At 39.0% G+C, this 19846-nt stretch overlaps 2 protein-coding genes across 4 annotated transcripts in view; both read left to right on the top strand.

Annotated features, from left to right (window-relative positions):
* LOC127946703 (carbohydrate sulfotransferase 8) overlaps positions 1–5309 on the top strand; it is a 91381-nt gene extending 86072 nt beyond the window's left edge. For both annotated transcript variants that reach the window (XM_052543419.1, XM_052543420.1), the window contains exons 3-4: positions 2630–2670; positions 3565–5309. In XM_052543419.1, the coding sequence (XP_052399379.1) occupies positions 2630–2670; positions 3565–4644 (1121 nt within the window). In that variant the 3' untranslated portion in view covers positions 4645–5309. The remainder of the gene's footprint in view (positions 1–2629; positions 2671–3564) is intronic.
* Positions 5310–7783: 2474 nt separating this feature from the next.
* On the top strand, positions 7784–19783 carry LOC127946704 (BTB/POZ domain-containing protein kctd15-like). Of its 2 annotated transcripts, none has more exons than XM_052543421.1 (5): positions 7784–8274; positions 10109–10284; positions 11329–11473; positions 14061–14366; positions 17877–19783. In XM_052543421.1, the coding sequence occupies exons 1-5, from the start codon at positions 8263–8265 to the stop codon at positions 18033–18035; spliced, it is 798 nt and encodes a 265-aa protein (XP_052399381.1). In that variant the 5' UTR covers positions 7784–8262; the 3' UTR covers positions 18036–19783. The 2 variants fall into 2 exon arrangements, with proteins under 2 accessions (XP_052399381.1, XP_052399382.1); XM_052543422.1 differs by lacking the exon at positions 7784–8274 and adding an exon at positions 8290–8569.
* Positions 19784–19846: the final 63 nt, after the last annotated feature.

Genomic DNA, 19846 nt, shown 5'->3' with positions numbered 1-19846 from the left:
TAAAATCTAACTAAAACTAAAATTAGATCTAATTTTAATTATCGAAAACTGCATTTTACTTGAAAAGAAAGTGGAAAATGACACCAATTATTTCAACATTTATTCATTTGAGATTTTCCTAGAAAGAAAACCACCCTACATATTACATCCAAAAAGTCATTTTTTTTACAAGTAAACATGGCCCTCATCACTCTTTTTTTTCAGTTTCTTTTATAAAAACATAACTTTACTAAGGACAAGCGGACACTAGAGCGTTGTAGTAGATCAGAAGGGGATGGGACCAGTGTGAGTCCCTCGTTCCATCTTCCTGCTCTCTTCCCAGGATTTGAGTTATTCATAAGCTGTGAAGTCATCGGGAGCGAGGCTGTCTGCAGTGCTCCATTACTGCCAGCTCCCACCGTGCAGCAGCGTCTCTCTCCTGCTTCACCTCATGTTGTTTAGTTCGGCCGTCTCTGACGAGACTCTGATCTAATAGACCTGAGTGATCCGCCAGCAGCAGCAGCAGGAGGGAGACGCACAGAGGCAAAGACATTAGCTGTTTACAGGGATCGTCTGTTATCTTTCACACAATCTCTCCTGCCTTCGCCTTTCCTCCCGGTCTCACCTCCTCCCACTCAGAGAGATCTTGGAGACCCATAGAGCGTGAAGAGAATTGCTTGCAGTTAGGTCAATGCACAAGTCTGTGCATCCGTGCAAGATCATACTATCTTTTCATCTTACCTTTCATACTGTGCTGCTTGATACTCATTTTATTATTATTACTTTACAACAGAAAGTTGAGGCCTCCGAATTGTAGCAATTTCATTTGTAAAGTGAGCAATACTAAGGAATAATAAGCTGTGCCACTTTTTACTTTTTAGTTAAATGAGATGTCTGCACCCTACAGAGATTCCAAACATCTATTAAACAGAGCTTTAAAAATAAGACTTTTCAAAGAAATGAATAGTTGGGAAGTCTTTATACAATTTACTTTTAAAATAAAAATATGAACAGAAATGATAAAAAAAAAATCCTATTTTGATCACTTTTTGGTGTACATTATTTCATAAACCATGAAAATGTACTTTGACATGCAAAAAAACTGCATAAAAAAAGATGAAGATGTTTCTTATGTGCATCTCTCAATTCTAGGCATGAATGGGTCCTTGGATACATGACCTAAATTATACACAATGTTTGCTAGATTAAAAGGGCAACTGTATGTGGGGAGCCTAGTATACACTAACATACGACAGCACACAGTATTGTGGCCAGATTAAATATTATGTATTATGGCACAAATTGATTCTATGAATTTATGAATAAAAGAGAGAAACACCATGAATTTTTTGCAAATTATCTTTAAAATGTATACTCTTTATATGTAACTATATGGTTTCCTCACTGCAGGGAACTTCCACATCAGATTATAGATGTATGTTTATGCACCAGTGCAATAAACTATTGTTTTCAAGAACTTTGAGAAGACAAATGTAGGGAAACATATAATGGCTTTTATTTTTATGTTAATGCTTTTTGCAACCCATTTTACTTATGTACTGTCATTGAGTTTCGAATAACACCGAATAGTAAACAGGACTAATGTAGGTCAGGAACTGATTGATTTTTAATTATATTGTCAGTTCCAAAGTAAACAAAAAGACAAATGTTCCAGATTTACTGAAAAATGACTTGTTCAGTCAGTCGGTGGTGAACTCAATAACGGTTCTGAATGATTCATTTAGGGAGTCTGATTCAAACCATTAACTTTTGAGTCTGACTGACTGACTAGTAAGAACTGATGCTTCCATGAAAAACTTTAACATCCACAACATTTACATTGTAAAAGGGTTCTTTCTTTCTTTATTTATTATTTTTAATTTAATGTATGAACAGATTACAGTAGAAAAAAACTCAATGGGGGGAAACAAACAAACAAACAAACAGGCATCTCTCCAATCTTCTCCTGGCATGTAAATAACCTGCTCTATCTCTCAAACCTGTGTCAGAGCAATGCCTGCAATGAATCTATCAACCAAAAGTATCACAGCTTTGGCATCTAATCGATGCTAGTCTCATTCCTTCCATAGGTCAGTGTCAAAGCATTGAGACGTCTCTGCCAGAGCTGCAGAGTCTGATTCAGTATGACTCAGGACATCTTCTAATCTCATTCCCCATTAAGAAGGCATACACTTTGGACTTTTCCCATAGTGAATACTAACTGATATGTTTCTGAATATCTTTGGACACACACTTCTGTTCATTCACAATAACCTTTGATGTCAAGATGATGTTTGTCAGGCTGCTGGGAGACCGTCTGGAGCTGCTGCAAGCAGTGGCACATACACATCAGCAGTCGACCACAGGAGTCAACCTCCCTCCGTCCACCCAGCCTTTCTCTAAACTCTGTCTGTGTAAGAGGAGGAAAACACCAGCAAGGACACCACTTCACTGAGCCATATGCTCCTTTATTTCAGCACATTACGGCGGACTAAGGCTTTAAGTATGACTTCTTGTTGGTTGAAGTTTGAATGTAAGCAGCTGAATGAAAATTCCTGAACCAAGAAGTTCACTTTCATGGTACATGGGTTGTAAAAATGTATAAGATTGAAATGTCATATTAACGATCCCTCTCTTTCTTTTCCCTCAGGTGCAAAGGTCATATTCTCCCAAGTACAGGCCATAAGAAAGGTAAGGCTATTCATCTGAACGACCACAGGCTTTTACACAAGTGCCTGCTTCACTTCACGTGCAGTGGCTGCTGGAATTATTGTGCACTAGCACCACTTGGTGGCTGCCATTGGAGAGACTTTAAAACCCCAACCTTCCCTTCTATTTATAGAGTCCCTAAAATATTTAGGGCCTATACTTTACATCTTTTAAAACTGTGGACTTTTAGAAACTAAACTCTTCAAATACACGTTTCACAACCTCGCTAGTTGATTGAATTAACAATGATTTGCCTTTTTTAAGGGCACAATATGTAAGTTTTCGCCGCTAGTTTTAGTCATATTTCCAAAGCAATATCAAAGGCGAAGCTTGATGACGCTATGAAGAAGAGTGAAACGATGGGAAATGTCATTTTCACCATCCAGAGATATCTGAATTATGATCACGGATGTAATGAATTCATTTTTTTTATAACCTTCCAAAGTTATTCAAACAGCCAAGAGAGCAAACTTCATGTAATATTTTTGAACACTTAATTGTATGTTTATTGAAATTGAAAGATAATGTACTATAGTTTAAATATATAGTAAATGCAATTAGATCAACTCGAGAGTTCTTTTTTAACTAAAATATACTTGAATGTCATTTCTATTGATACTTGTGTATCATGTATTTACACATTTCCAATGAAGTTGAATTAAAAATATTATAATCAAGTACTTTGCATGCTCTTTAATGTTTTAACCTTAAAATATATATATATATATATTTTTTTTACTTTTAGGATTTGAAGTACACTACAAATGCACATTCAGTACAATTATTTGCACTGCTTTTTAACAAGGCTGTGCCTACGGTAAATAAATAAAAAAACTATTATTGATGCTGACAGTATTCCTATTCTCTAAATTGCAGGAACCATGTCCTTATTGTCCTGATAATGACAAAGAATCTGATCCAGCAGAAGACAGCTTTCCTAGACCTGTCCAACCGGTGCAGCTTCCAGTCTTCCCATGGGTCCAGCATTCCTCTCTAATCAACCCCAGAGATATCCCTGCTGCCCATGTCACAAAGAGCCACCGTAAACTCCTCCTCAAGAGTGGCCCGCTTGTCCAGCAGCTTAATGCTGACCCTCCTGGCCTGATCAAGGAGAACCCAGAGCGAAGGACCCAGGTGCAGCAATCCCGTCAGAGACTTATGAGGGAGGTCTGTGCCAAATACACAAGCGGAACCACCAAACAGACTATAACCCGCATGCATGTGTCCCGTATCTTTGTGGAGGACAAGCACAAACTCCTCTACTGTGAGGTGCCCAAGGCGGGCTGCTCCAACTGGAAGAGGGTGCTCATGGTGCTTCAAGGTCTCGCTTCTTCCACTGGAGAGATCCAACATGACGAGGTGCATTATGGGAATCATCTTAAGCGTCTAGACTCATTTGATCAAAAAGGCATCATTCATCGTCTGAAGACCTACACCAAAGTCCTCTTCCTGAGGGAACCTTTCGAAAGGCTAGTGTCCGCTTTTCGGGACAAGTTTGAGAGTCCAAACTCATACTACCACCCAGTGTTTGGAAAGCCCATCATCTCAAAATACCGCAGCAATGCGACACAGTACGCCTTACGCACGGGAGCCGGTGTGACCTTCAAGGAATTCATGCAGTATCTGTTAGATGTGCACCGGCCGGTTGGCATGGACATCCACTGGGAGCCTGTAGGACATCTTTGCAGCCCTTGCCTGCTGGACTATGATTTCATTGGGAAATTTGAGACTCTGGAGAAAGAAGCCAATTTCCTTTTGAGAAGCATCAGTGCTCCTAGCAATTTAACATTCCCTAGTTTTAAAGACAGGAACCCTAATGCAGAAAGGACATCTTTGGAAATCACAAGAAGATATTTTGCACAACTAAATGTGACAGAGAGACAAAGGGCGTATGACTTTTACTACATGGACTATCTGATGTTCAACTACTCCAAACCGTTTAAAGATTTACACTGAGGCTTTTACAGTAATCTCCTGAACTTTCTGTTGGCCTGGTGTTTACATTTTGTCCTAGTGAGGTTATTTTATAACTTAAAATATTTTCTGTTTACTGGTTAACAAATTTCGATGTGAAATATTAATCACACTTTATATTTATCTCTGCAGGCTGGTCCTTGCGTTTATCTTGGTATTTCCAAAATGTATTTAATTCTATTCAATAAAAAACCCTTAATGGAATAATCTCCGCAAAAATGGAAAATTGGACGTGATGTACTCACTCTTCATGTCGTTCCAAACCTCAGTGAACAAATAACAATGTTGCAGCTGCTTTTGTAAATACAACGACACTCAATACAATAGACGGTAATTTTTCAGAATATCTTCTTTTGTGTTTCACAGGTTTTTAATGACGTGAAGGTGAGTAAATGTCCGAATTTTCATTTTTGGGTGAACTGTACCTTTGTTGGTTGTGTGATTTGTTTCCTCAGATTGCCTAGAATGAATAGCCTGTACTAAGAGTGTCTAAAATGTAGCATACTGTTATTGATTAGTGTCAAAGGAAAGGGATTTTAGCTGTGAGTATTTTCAATGATTTGCTACACCCTTGCCTTACTTTCACTTTTCTCATATTACAACGTTTTCTGTATATCAATAAATGTAAGCACAATATTTTAATGTTATTTATATGACATCTCTGTCTTATTACCTTCTTTAGTGTTATAATGGCAAATCAAAAATCAATCAAGTCATTTCTAGGTCTCGGTGGCCAGTAGACGTACAGAAATCTCATAACAACCCCTTTTGCCTTTTGTTTGAAGGTTAGTACCATATTTTTTATTTGTTATCTAACTTTTTTTTCTTGTTGGAGGCATCAAGATAGTATGCAGTTACATACAGATTTTAAAATGAGTTAATATATATATGTGTGTGTGTGTGTTTGTGTATTATTTTTCTGCCACTTTATCCCCCCCCCCTCCCCCTCCCCCCCTTGCAGCAGTCAAAACTGCTGTTGATCTTTACATCTTGTCCTCCCACTCCAATAAGTCCTCTTCCGCCTGGAGCAACTGCGGTTTTTTAGCTCCACCCCCTCGTTACCCCCCTCCTTATCTGACAGGGCCTGGGGCTTTGACATCCTGTTCTCTCTCACAATCTACAGACTCAAAGGGCACATCAAATCAGCTACCATTTGTCACGTGGAAGACAGAACAAAGAAAATCCTCATTTTTCTTTCTTCAGCACCAAAACCATATTTAAAAAGGAGGAGGGCAAGAGAAAAATGAGTCTCTCCGTATGATTGGGTTTTGGAATGGAAGGAGCTGGAGGCAAGAGAACTAACTTTTAGAAATTAAGTTATTACAAAAAGACTCTCGGAAATCTAATTACCAAAAGAAGTGTAGACAAAATGCAACAGCATCAAAAATGTTCAAAGTTGTTTCAGGTGAGAAGGTGAGATGTTTGGCGTTGCATGCCGTGTCCAGCAGATGGCGCTGTGGTTTAATGAGGAACACGGGCATCAGTAGGCTATGTAGACTTATTTACGAATTCATGAATGTTGCACAGGTATTACATCTGTCTCTCAACAGTGGCTAATGCTTCCAAATGTTTAATCAGTAATTATACTTAAAATAATATACATAAAAAATAAGCAGTTACATAATTTAAATAATATCATCTAACTTTTAACACTATAATTTAAATACTATTAGTGGTTATAAATTAACAATGTTAATATTAATGTTAATAAAGTCCAACGGATCACTGGGACTAAATTAGTTCATGCGAATTGTGAAAGTTTTAGATTTCTGCTATTGATTACCTGTCCTGGCTGCTTTTGGTTTATTGTCCTCGGGCTGTTTTATTTGACTCGCTTTAATATAAACGCAACTGTAAGACCAGTGATGGTAAGTGTTACTCAGATATATAGTTTGTTGGCATGATGCACATCATTGGGATAACCATTACTCCCCTCATCTCTCTGTAAATTAAGGAAATGAAGTGCAGGCGCTCGAGGCAACATTCTAAGCTATTTAAATCTTTAAATTTACATCTTCCTCCAGCGTCAAGTAATTGAACTAACTCCGGGCTTGTTCCTTTAATTGAACAAAAATATCTTGTCTTCCTGCTGCTCGTCTGATGTGGGAAACTAATTTCAGCCAAAGGCGAGAAAAATGCGGCTGTTAAGTCCAAATAATTTGCAACATATTCCTGTATACAAACAGATTTGCTTTGCTGTGTTTTCACTCGAGAATGTGGACTTTATGTGGAAGGTGATAACATTAACTCTGTGCCAAAAGATTACTAAAGGTAATTGGGAATTACATTCTAAAATTCAAATTTGTGACAAGAAAATGAAGGGTTCCATCATTCCCTTCGCACAACTAAAAACTGAAATGAAATATATTGCTTGTTAATTATTTATTTATTTGTTCTCTGGTGGTTGGTTGTTTGGGTTCCCAGCAAATACAACTGTGTTTAAACGCGTTTTAGGTAATTTAGGAAAATGTACGCTTTTAACATTTCATTTAAATGTGCATATGCCCAACGCGTCATCAATGTTGTTTTTGTCATAACCGCTCTTTACATTGACGTCTGACCTACCCCTCTTTTCAAACCGTTACCAATTCGTTTTATTATTTCAGATACTTTGTATCCTGTTTTAGTTGACATTTTCATGCTACGTTATAATTGCATCTAAAAAGAGACTGTTTGAAAATGCTGTAAAACGATTTTTTTTTTTTTTTTTTTTTTGTGGCTGCGTTTAGTTTGGTCACTTGTTGGCGCCAGATGTCAAGGTAAATTTTAAGGAGAATGGGAACAATATTACAGTGGTCTGAAACTGTCAAGTAACCTTTCCGTAACGATGTTTTCAGCACAATGAGTCTGTCTTTTACCTGAAAGCTGCGTGCCATGGCAGACATCTCTATCTAGCCGCGCGCAAAAAATTGAAATGGCGCGTTTGGCTCGCGGCGGTTGTGTGGGCGTCTTTTGCAGAGGCACAATGCATATCAATATACGTCATTGAGTTTTCATGGCCAGCAGAACATTATTAGAACATTATTAGAAAATATTAAACCAAATTAAGAAGATACATTATTTTGAGCCCGTAGGATTATCTGGAAAAGAAACGTAAATCAAAAAGACGAGGGGGAAATATCATAAATCATAACGCAGTATATGTAATGCTGTTTAAAACAAAATATTGTTTCTCTTTTGCTCGATGAAGGTTAATCCAAGACATGCACACAGGTAACCTAGTGAACCGTTATCCATGCGCATGCACATATTGTTCAGTAAACGAATAGATGAAGATAAATGCGATTAAAACATATACGCATACTTCCAAAATGTGAATAGCAAGATCAGATGTTGTTCTAGTAACTCGCCCCAGCTCAGGCAGGGTTGAGCTAATTGTAGCCTAATCCTGCCCCGGGGCGTTTGGAGAGCCTTGAGCAAGAATTCTTGTTCAGCTGTCCTCTGTTATTCGGGCTGGAACGCAGACAGAGCCTTCAACGCACTCTCACGCTTCAACAAAAAAAAAAAAAAAAAAAAGGAGCAAGAAAGAAAAAAAGCGAGGCTAAGACACGCCACGATCGATCTCATGTTTTAAAGAGGGCTGAAGATACATTTACAGCTATGTCTTCCAAGGTAAGGACGCAGCCTTGACTGACTCCCCTGTGTAGCTTTTGTGGAAAGTGTCTATAGCAGTCTATGCTCTGTGTTTTAAGCGCGTTTTTAAAGCCACAGCGACCTATATATAGCGCTGCGTTAGATTCCGCTGGCTTCGGAACGGAATTGTCGCCGGATTCTTTACGAGGAGCTCTTGGAGTGCCGAGAAAATATTACGAAAAAAGTTCTTTCTAAAGAACGAGCGACCTTCACCAGAGACAGTCTGCTAGAATCCTCCTCAGGTCGCGTCGGACATCCTAAAATGTTTGAAACGGTACGGTGGATTCTGTCCAATTCTCGAATGTTTTCTCTGGCGCATCTTTGCGTTCGTTCTCAGTGTGTCGTGCTTATGCAGTTTTAGATCAGGGAGGGCTGATTTGAGGATACAATGAGAGGTCAGAGCACTACTGTATGCCCACTGCGTACAGGAAGTGCGCTACAGAGAGTTGTAGGGCTATTTTACGCACTCCAGGGACCTGGCGCAGTTTTTGACATCACAAACTATTATTTCTGACTTTGATGTTTGATGTACTCTTTGATGATATCACATTTTGCACTCACACTCTTAACCTTTCCCAGTTTTGACCTAGTGTATGTATGTATGTATGTATGTATGTGTGTGTGTGTGTGTGTTATGTGACTATACTATAATTGTACGTTTGCTTTTCGGATTTTACAAGAAATATATTATTTTTTTGTATTTATTTATCGAAACTCTGTGTTTTAATGTCATCAAATGCAATTCAGACGAATGAGTACTCACAACTCTTGTAAAATATTATTACTTTAGCCGTGGCGCTGTAGATTCACTGATTGAGATATATATATATATATATATATAGTGAAAAGTGGGGCAGTTCTACCCAGGCCAAAAATCCTAAAAGGCCTACTCTCATAATATTGCCGCTGTTTGTCTTTTTAAACATATTTTACAACTTTACTAGCCTATAGTTAAGTGACCAGTTTAATTTTTGAGATTTGATTTGAAATCTAATGGCTAGACATGAGATACATCATCCTATACAGAGTGTGTAAGTCTGATGTACACCATGGGCACACATTGCTTCAGGCATTTTGCCTCTGGAAATGGGACTTTCACCATCTGTTAAAGCAGAATTGTTCGTTAGTCCAAACAAAGGTCGATTCATGCCACAATAGCAGTCAAGCATCATACTCCCTGAGGAATAATGTATAGTTCTGTAATTACTAAGGAGAGGACGATGAGATTAAATATTTGAATGTAGCATCATTTAGAACCTTTAGCACGAATTCAAACTTTATTATGACGCAGCATCATTTCGATTTCTATATTTGTCCTTGTGGAAGCAAAGTCTTATTTACTCTAATTTTTGGCTTCAGTTCAAAATGTTGATTCATTTGCTCTTCTAGAAACTTTGAAAGAACTGAAAAGCTGCTGGTGAAGAGGTGTTTTGCATCTCACACATTCGCCCAATGCCTTTAATTAGGAGTTTACACTTTTCCCCTCTCTTTCCCTGGAGGTAGACACCTACAGTACTAGGATCCATCCCTCTCTCTCTCTCTTTCGCTCTCTCGTTCTCTCCCTTTCGTGCTCGCTAATAAGCATCACTCCATTTCTCCCCTCCGGTTCTATGAAAAAAGGAGGGGAAAAAAACGGCAGGCAAATTTTCTTAATTAGACTTGTGGTGCTAATTCTTAAGGTAAAAACGCAATTTGAGGGAAGATGTAAAAGTGATCTCCTGCATGCTTGCAGGCCAGAGTCGCACCTTAGATCTCAGATTGAAGGGAGAGGGGAACCAGGAGCAGTTTACTTGATACTGTGCTGTTTGTGCAGGAGGGAAGGAGCATGTCTCGGCTGTCTTTGACCCGGTCCCCAGTGTCTCCTCTGGCCTCTCAGGGAATCCCACTGCCGGCTCAGCTGACTAAAGCGAACGCTCCAGTCCACATTGATGTAGGCGGGCACATGTACACCAGCAGTCTGGCCACCCTCACCAAATACCCAGACTCCAGGTAAGACCAGCTGTGATTTGACGCTGACCGTTTTTCAGGGTTTATGACTGATGTTGATGTAAAACTATGTGTCATGATTGTGTCAAGCTGTCGTGAAAAGTTCATCATTTTCATCATTTTTGGCTTTGTAACTGTTATGTAATGCGTATTTGAGTGTTAAACTATTAATTTATGTATAAATGGAGCGATAGATTAAAATGCGCTACTTTTAAATGACTTGAAGTTCATTTTTTTGTGATCAAAAGCCACTTGTAGAGTCATGCATTTCCTACCTGCTGCATCCATCCCAACCGTAATCTACGGAGATTTACAGATAAAGGGAGTTAAAGGGCCACCACCTGTTAGAGATGTACATGTGTGTGTGTCTTCAAGATGGGGAAAAAAGTGTGAGAGCTTTGCCACATCTGTTCAGGTTAACAGAGAGCGTGGCTCGCTCTGATTTATTAATGGATATGGAGCAAGAGAGCAATGGGAAGGAGGGAGGAGAGGAAAATGGGGGGAGGGTGAAAAGCAGGCAGCATTTTAATTGCTTTTTGGAAAAAAAAAAAAAAGAGAGAGAGGCTGAGATGAAAAACTAAGATTGCCTAAAGCTATATGGTGAAATTCTAACTGGGGGAACGGCAAGACCATATGAGAAAGGACCACCCGAGGCACAAAGGGGGGAATTGGTTTTCTTATTAAGTGTTTTGCATCGGTTTCTAAAATGAGAGAGAGAAAGAACGGACGGAAGAATGAAATAAGAACATTTTGCTAAGATCAAATCTGTTTATCCAAAGAACAGAAATAGCATGTGACTTAATTCCAAATGCTTGACCCCGTTTCAGCAATTAAATCAGGTTAAATAAGCAACTTATACATTCACTGTTAATAAACTTATTTCAAATGTAAATGTGAAGAGACAGCAGTTTTTTAGAGATTACCTTTTACAATATGACATGATATGAGCAATATCGTTCTTAATTTAGTGTAGTGCTTGCATAAAACTTTTAAAACCAAGTGATTTTTGAAAATAGAAAATCATTGATTTACATCTTTTCCCTCCAGAATCAGTCGTCTGTTCAACGGCACAGAACCGATTGTTTTGGACAGTCTGAAGCAGCATTATTTTATCGACAGAGACGGAGAGATATTCCGCTTTATCCTGAGCTACCTGAGAACCAGCAAACTGCTTCTCCCTGACGACTTCAAGGTAACCTGCACATGCCTGTCTCTCCAGCAGCGCAGAGCTTACATTTACTTCCTCTCTTAGCATCGCGTCAATAGCCTTGAGCTGAAACATGCAGAAAGGACCCAGACAGAACCACACCGCAGATTTACTCACTTTCCATGTGTTTGGAATTATCTTAAGCTTCGTGTTTCAAATATCACTGTTGAATACTATGATTATACTGTTTCAAACAACTTAACTTAACCTGTTTGCTGGCTAAGATGGCAGACAGGAAGTGAGACATCTTGCCAATTCCTTATATACTGATAAAAAACCCTTCCACATTGGCCAAGCACATTTATAGCAATGTGAATTTATAGCTAAGTAACATATAAATAACATAAACAATTTCTGATTTCTAACATCTTGGTCATTCCTTTGCGTATTGGTACAAACCTTTCCAACTTGGCCTGAGAATGCCAAGCACATTTATAGCAAAATTATCAAACAAAACAAGATAAAAGTTGAAGTTTAAAGTTCAATTCAAAATAGTGTCAAATGTAATTTCTGACTTCATGCACATGTACAGTAGCTGTCAATCCTTTCTTCAATGCCAGTAGATAAGTTAAAGTACTATGCCCGCCTCAAATGGGTAAAGGTTTTTGTGTCAGTGGGATTCATTCGGGTGAGACTAGTTATTTGCACCTCAGGCTCATGGGTAGTTTTCCTCCACTGTTTGATAACAGAACATAAAATATGCACATCATCACATCTCATTATGCTTAACTTTTCACACTCCACTCATCAAAACTCAATGACTACATGAGCTGGTCACTGTTGGGTTTGATGTGCAGAAACCTTCACACTTATCACCCTTTCTTTTTCATCCAAAGCCTGTGTTGCTGTAAAAACCCACTGAATATCTCAGATCAAGCTGTTTATGAGCATGTTGTCATGTTGTCGGATGAAGCAGCACCTCCTGTGAGAGGTGATGGGATACATTTGATCTCCTCCCAGATGTCTGTTACATTTGTGAATTTCATTAGACTCAACTTATTGACTTATTTGACAGCATTTTTGTTCTCGAAGAGTTTTGCACTTGAAAACCGTGTGGCACATCCAGCTTCATTTGTCCATATGGATATGGCCTAAAGACTCAATTCGCTTTTCTGTGGGCCGTTGCTTTTACATTCTCTCTCCCAAAAGTGAGTCACTGAAGAAGCCCTGTTAAAACATACCCAGCTTTCGCTGCAGACCTGGGAAAGAAGCGCAGCTTGTTTTTCTTTGAATTAGCAAGAGCCCGAAGGCCTAAGGTCTCTGTATCCATGTTGTCAGCACCAGTATGGGCTGAAGAAAGGAACATAGGGAATAAAGAGGGAGAGAAAGAAGAGAGGCTGAGGGAGGGGTGCGGGTAAGAAAACAACTCCTTTTCTTGTGGTAATTGTAAAAGAGAGTTGTGTGTGAGCTGGTTGTGCTATTGTTCTCCGTGGCGTAGCCTGCAGTGGATGAAGAGCCGGCAGGGTCACGGCCACCAGGCGCACAACCAAAGAATGCTGTCAGAGTTTCCAGCAGAAATAGCTTTCAGGCCTCACGTTTGGGGTCTGGGAGACCCCAAGGCCCTTTTAATATCTCGGAAAACATTAACATTGAAGTATCAGGTTAACGCTTCATGACTTTTACTAATCTAATGAGAACCGGCAAAATTTGAGTTTATGTTTACAAGTTTTAATATTACATTTCAATATTATTGGGTTCTAAATAGGTCAGAGGAACTAATTCAATTCATTTAATGAAATAATATATGTTTTGTCATATTTAATAGTTAAAAAATTAATATATATATATATATATATATATATATATATATATATATATATATATATATATATATATATATATATATATATATATATATTGTAATATGTAAATTTTTGCAGTGATTGTAATGGTAGGACCGAGGCTTGTTGCCATCTGGTTTAGTGGTGAATGAAAGGCGAGTGTAAGTGGGTAAATGTGCTGGAGGGTGAAGGACGCCTCAGGCAGAGGCAGCAATCTGTGCTGACCGAACAGAGAGTCTGTGAGTGAGGGGAGAGCCGGGGGGCTTAACCCCCCCCACTGCCCTGGTCCTGGCTAAAGGTGGGTCAGATGGGAAAAATTGCTCCATTTGTTGGTTTGGGTTCACGCTCAATGCTAAACGACATGTGCTCTGAAACATGCAATATTCATTCATCATGTGGTATTGAATTTCCTTCATTTATCAGATCTTTCCTAGTGGAAAATATAGGCTAAATCTAAAAATATCTTTTGGTGGTTTGTTTTTTGCAAATCCGTTTGGCCAGTTGGTGGTTTCTTTGCTTTTTCGTTCGCACACTCGGCGGTTAGTTTGTGTCCCTGTTCATTAATTTGCTCAGTGGGTTGTTTTACACTCATTTGATAGTTTGTGGATTTTTAGTCTGCTTATTCATTCATTCACTCAATAGCTGGTTAATCTTACCTGTTTGTTCATTCATAAACATCTACATACATTTGTTTTTATTTTGTTTTATCTGCTCATTCAATCATTTGCTGAATGGGTTGCTGTTTTTGTTCTTTCCGTGCACACATTCACATCCATGTGTTGCTCCTGCAGGAGTTCCAGCTGCTGTACGAGGAGGCTCGGTATTACCAGATGACGCCCATGGTGAAAGAGCTGGAGCGCTGGAAACAGGACCGGGAGCAGCGGCGGACAGCTCAGCCCTGCGAGTGCCTGGTGGTGCGGGTGACCCCTGACCTGGGCGAGAGGATTGCCATCAGTGGGGACAAGGCCCTCATAGAGGAGATTTTCCCAGAGACAGGGGATGTCATGTGCAATTCAGTAAACGCCGGATGGAACCAGGACCCAACCCACGTAATTCGCTTTCCCCTGAATGGCTACTGCAGACTCAACTCTGTGCAGGTACAGCACTCACTGAGTAATGCTAAAACAATATTCACTGACTAATACACTACTATTTTAATGTTTTTGAAAGAAGTCTTTTATGCTCACCATGACTGCATATATTTGACCAAAAAGCTGAATTTTCAGCAGTTATTATTCAAGTATTTAGTGACACATGATCCATCAGAAATCATTTTCATATGATTATTCTGTTCAAAAAACATTTCTTATTATAATCAATGTTGAAAACAGTTGCGCCACTTCATATTTTCATGGAAACTGTGCTAGATGTTTTTTCAAGCTTCTTTGATAATTAGAAAGTTTAAAAGAACAGCATTTATTTTATAATATAATAAATGTCTTTACTGCCATTCATAATTAATTTAATGGATCCTGGCTGAATATCAGTTCTTTCAAATACACAAAAAAATCTTAACGTCCCCAAATTTTTAAACCGTAGTACGTACTTGGGCGAATCCAGAGAAAATGACAATTACAAATTACAGTTATAAGAATGTAATGTTGCGATAAAGTGTATAAATATCAAGTCAAATTAAGATAATGAAGATTTTGGAGCAAAATGTGATTAACTATCATGAAAATAATGTCACAATGAAAATATAATAATATTTTTTTCAAATATAAATGTATATCTAATTTGACAAGTGTAATCATAATGCTCGAGTTGGAAATGCAGGTTTGAACCTGAACTGCAACATCCCAATCCCCCAAAATGGTCAAAAAGCTTTAAAATAAAATTAATAATTATGTTTAAATATTTAATTACATCTTTAAATAAATAAGACTGTCAGTCACTTTTGGTATATCAATGAGCCTATTATAAAGCATTCGCTCCAGTTTTGACTTGGACTTGAGCTTGTGCTGATTGCTGGGATACTGAGCGTGCTGTGCTGAAGCTTGACTGCCAGCCTGAAGAGATGTGATGAAGCAGGCAGGTGTGGATCCACAGCTGCAGAGGTGCAGTTATGCCCCATCTCATCTTCTCACATACTTCACCATTAGACTGTTTGAAAGGTGTTAAAATAGACACACATCCTGGCATACACGCAGACACATCCACATACATACGTTTTATAATGTCCGGTGCCTTGAACCCTGGAGGCGATGCTAATGTGGGGAATATGTAGTCATGAAACCGAGAAGAGAAGAGAGGGAAATGATATGCATAATTTATTTTTAACTCGTCCTTAAGACAAATCTCTCTGTTTGAAAAAGTGCTCCAACATTTCTGTGCCCGAAGCATTTTAAACACACATGCTACATTTTTAATACTGTACTTTGGTTTCTTTGAACAACCTAAACTGGTTTACGCTACTTTTTTTACACACGCCTAATTGACTTACTGTATAACTAATTAGTGTGTCTGATAACACTTATTTCCCCCCACTTCTGCGCACTTAACTGCGTCTTTGTCACACATCTCCGGTGTTCACGAAAACCCACCTATGAAATATGAGAAGATAGATCAGAGAGGACTGAAAGAGGATGAGAGATATGGAAAAAGACACAGAGAGAGAGCCAGTTTGTTGCCAAGAAATTGTAGCCGTGTACTGTAAGAAAGTTAGTAAGTGATGCAACCATCAGCGCAGTGAGTGTAATGTCAAAATCATAAGCCTTCAGATATCAATGCCTGAATACTTGAGAGGCTTGTGACACTGTAATATAGAGTGTCACAACCCTCTCAAGTATGAAAGCTTCTGTCTTACTAAAGCCAGAGTCTATATGTGGAACTCGACATTTTATTAAAGGAATGGATTAAATACAAATTGAATGTATATTTCACCCAGATTGCACTCTGTGGAATACAAGATATTTTGGATACTGTTTTTGACCATACAATGTAAGTCAGTGTCCTAAAACAACACTGAACTCATTAAAGGGTCAGCAAACACTGAGGCATTTTTCAAAATCATCTTAGTCAATGATGAAATCATTTTCATTTTTTGGTGGACTATCCCTTTAAGACACATTTTCTAAATCCAATGGAAAAAGTACAAAAAAATAAAATATCACACAAACTTCAAAGTATTAAACCTCGCTTCTGTAATACTGATGCAACTGAAACCTTACACGAGCCTTAATGCCGATATATGTTCTTGAAAAGAGCAATCTTTCTTTGTGCATGGTAGGCCCTTGAATCATCTCCTGGTTTCTTTCATACTTCATCTGTGCGTAAGTCGTAAGTGTTCATTTCCTCTACAAGTTTCTCCGCAGCCTCAACTTCCAAAGTGAGGATAAGGGTGGACTTTTTTTCTCGGGCCCTGTGCGGTTCAACCGATTCCTCCTCCTTCTATTTTTTTATTATTATTATTTTTTGGCGGAGGGACTTTTATCAGGCTCTGTAGCCCCGAGCCAGAACTTTCATTTTCATGTGAAGCACACTTGAAAGAAGTGCAGGAGTAAGTGAATACTCAAGGCTGCATGTATTGAATTTCAAAAAAATCTACAAGCACTCCAACAGATAAAACATTTCGTTGGCTTTTTGTGGCGGCGGGAATGACAGCGACAGCGGCCGCCCAGAGACGGCTCTCGGTGAGGGATCTCTGACAGTAGCCCAGATTGTGTGTATTGGGTTTGTAATGAAAGAGCCGGGCGGCTTCAGTGTGGGCTGTCAGTGGGGGAGCCTATTCTCATTTGACTCCGCATCAAACCCCTGTAAACAGCCCAGGGGATGTCTGCTCGCTCCTTCTCATCCCGGGTGGATGGTCTGGAGTGAGAAACGTCTGAGGGTAATGCAAGCGTGAAGTTGTTGATAGCACTGTTACTGAGATTGCACATTTTAAATGCTTCTTGATGCAACTATGTGAAGTGCTGATAGCGTGGCATAAATAGGAGTTTACTTCCAAAAAACTCATACCAAGTTTCTCATATTCAGCCGAGAAGTCAGAATAGACTTAATCTTAAAAATCTCTAAAATAAAAACTCCCCTGGTTTCTCTTAGGTCCTGGAGAAATGGTGCTAGAAAGGGTTGCCATCTTGATGCAATTATGTAATGAGTAGCATAAATTATTTATTTCAATTTTTTTTTTTTAAGTTTCTCAGATTTAGCAAAGAACTTATCTAAATAATAAAATGGAAAGCTTAATCTCAAAGTACTAAAAATCTCCCCTGGTTTCATCTAGGTCCTGGAGAGACTGTTGCAAATTCAGGTTCAGTCTGGAGCCATTTTGATACATTTTTGTGAAGTGCTAATAAAGTTCCAGAAATATTTCATTTATTTATTGAAAGCTTAATCTCAAAATACTAGAAATGTCCACTGGTCTCATTTAGGTCCAGAAGAGACTTTTTCTAAAAGGGTTCAGCATTGTATCTGTTGATGCAACTATATGAATTGCTTAAATTTTAAAACACATTGTCCCTGGATTCTCCTTGGTCCTGTAGGGACCTTTTCAAAATGGTTTGGTATGGTGATGTCTTGTCGCAATTAGGTGTATTACTGATACTGAGGTTCTCATATTGTGTGGAAAACCTCACAAAATACTCAAAAATGGCCCTGGTTTCTCCTAGGTTCTGGAGAGACTGTTCCAGAAAGGCTTCAGCATGGTGGCGTCGTGCGGCGGGGGGGTGGACTCCTCCCAGTTCAGCGAATACATCCTGAGTCGGGAAGACAGACGGTGTCAGACGAGCCACACACCCATCAGGATAAAACAGGAGCCTCTGGACTAGCCGGCTCTTGCGTCAACCACAAACACCTCAGTCTGCTGTCAAAAGAAAAAAAATGCCAGTGGACAAATAGAAGACTTAATTTGCAAGAAGAGTTTACCTCTCTTCGGACTCCAAGAGGACTGAAATCTTAATGTATGAGTAATTTTATCAATGACCCCAAATCTGCCCAAGAAGATGTTTTACAAACCCAAGCGAGTCACTGGATGGCTTTTCAACTATTGACCTCCAGTTGAACTTTTTAGCCATTTCTTTGGCTCGAGTCATGAAAAATGCATTCGGTCGTCTGTATTTCCACTGTACAGATCCATAACATAAGTTCACAGTTGTATGTGCGTAAAAGAGCGAAAAGAGGAACTCTACAAGGAAGCTGCGTTTATGACGAGCGCACCTTCCTGCTAGAACACTTCCAAATGATGCAGCAGTCTGATCTCCAAGCTCCCGGGCGAAATTAACCACAAAATACAAAGTCTGTCCTCTGATCCATTTTTAATCTAGATATCTAATGTTCTCATTTCCCAGTCTCATCCATGTAAATCAGTTCTTTTATGACCTACAGGTTTATTGCTGTTGTCTCACTACATGAAGGATACGAGAGCAGTCCTCAGAAGTCATTTGGTTGTAAGTGCGGTCTGGAGTTGGCCGCACTGACGCTTTGACTTGAGGCTACATGGCGGCTAAAGCAGACGATCTGGTAATGCATTCAGTGCTGGGCAGAGAGGCTTTTTGTTTGAGCATGTCTAAAGGAAAACGTGGACTCGTGGGAGAGCTTTTCTGATGGCATTGCTAAATCCTACTTTCTTTTGGGTGCCCGTTTTCTTCAAAACTAGTCGTTTCGGAAAGTTCGTTATACGTAATTGCTTTGAGTAAACGGTTAAAAAGTAATGATCTTTTGTAGATTCAATGCCCTATGTGTCCAAAATAACATCTTGTTTGATTAAGGCACCTTTGTAAAAATGATTCAGGTTGTTAACGAATGCAGCACTTTCAGGGGGCGATACTCGGACCGCTTGAGAAGAGGGGAATTACTGTGCCCCTAACGCCTAGAGACAGAAGGGACTTTCCAGAAGTTAAGGTCACTTTCCCACAATCCCTTTTACTCACTCTCCCTTAGCAAAACATCGCAATCAGAGCCACTTGGAGAAAGACTGAGGGAGAATAAACTTGAAAGGTTAACTTCGTGGCTGGTAAACAGACTGAATTGCATAATGTGTTGTAAAAAGGCACATTTAATAAGAGTTATTTGCCTCGCCATTTCAAAAAGGAGGGTCACTGAAATGTCACAGTTATGTTGTTATGCTAAGTGTCGTCTTAACTGGCCAGGATTTCATTTATGCTACGTCTTCAGATTTCCTTGATTTGTTGTACATTGTACATAAAGGCTTATGGACGCTTCGCAGGCCCCTCTGAATGCAACTTGTCATCTCGCTGCCCTGCAACGGCCGTTCGGTTTCCGAATTCAAGGACAAGAACATTAAAAAGACAATTATTAGAGAAGCCATGTCGAACATTACATAAATCTTAATTGCAAAAATCCGGCTCTAATGGATGTTGTGTCGAGATGTATATTGCAGTATGGTCCAAATGTATATTATTTAAATAAAACATTTTTTGTAATGGATAATTATTGATATGAATCATAGTGGTATGTCAGGCATGTGTTTATTTGAATTGTCACATTCTTTTTGTAATTGGTGTTGATAAACGGACTTTTAATAAATTGCTGGAGTTCTTTCCCTATTTTAAAACCACTGGCAGCATGCATGTGAATGTGTCGGGGAAAAAATGATACAAATGACAGGGAACATATTTCA

The sequence above is a fragment of the Carassius gibelio genome, chromosome A25 (genome assembly GCF_023724105.1).
Source record: "Carassius gibelio isolate Cgi1373 ecotype wild population from Czech Republic chromosome A25, carGib1.2-hapl.c, whole genome shotgun sequence".
Taxonomy (NCBI): domain Eukaryota; kingdom Metazoa; phylum Chordata; class Actinopteri; order Cypriniformes; family Cyprinidae; genus Carassius; species Carassius gibelio.
The sequence above is the reverse complement of the archived record's forward strand: the minus strand, read 5'-3'. Positions and strand labels throughout refer to the sequence as shown.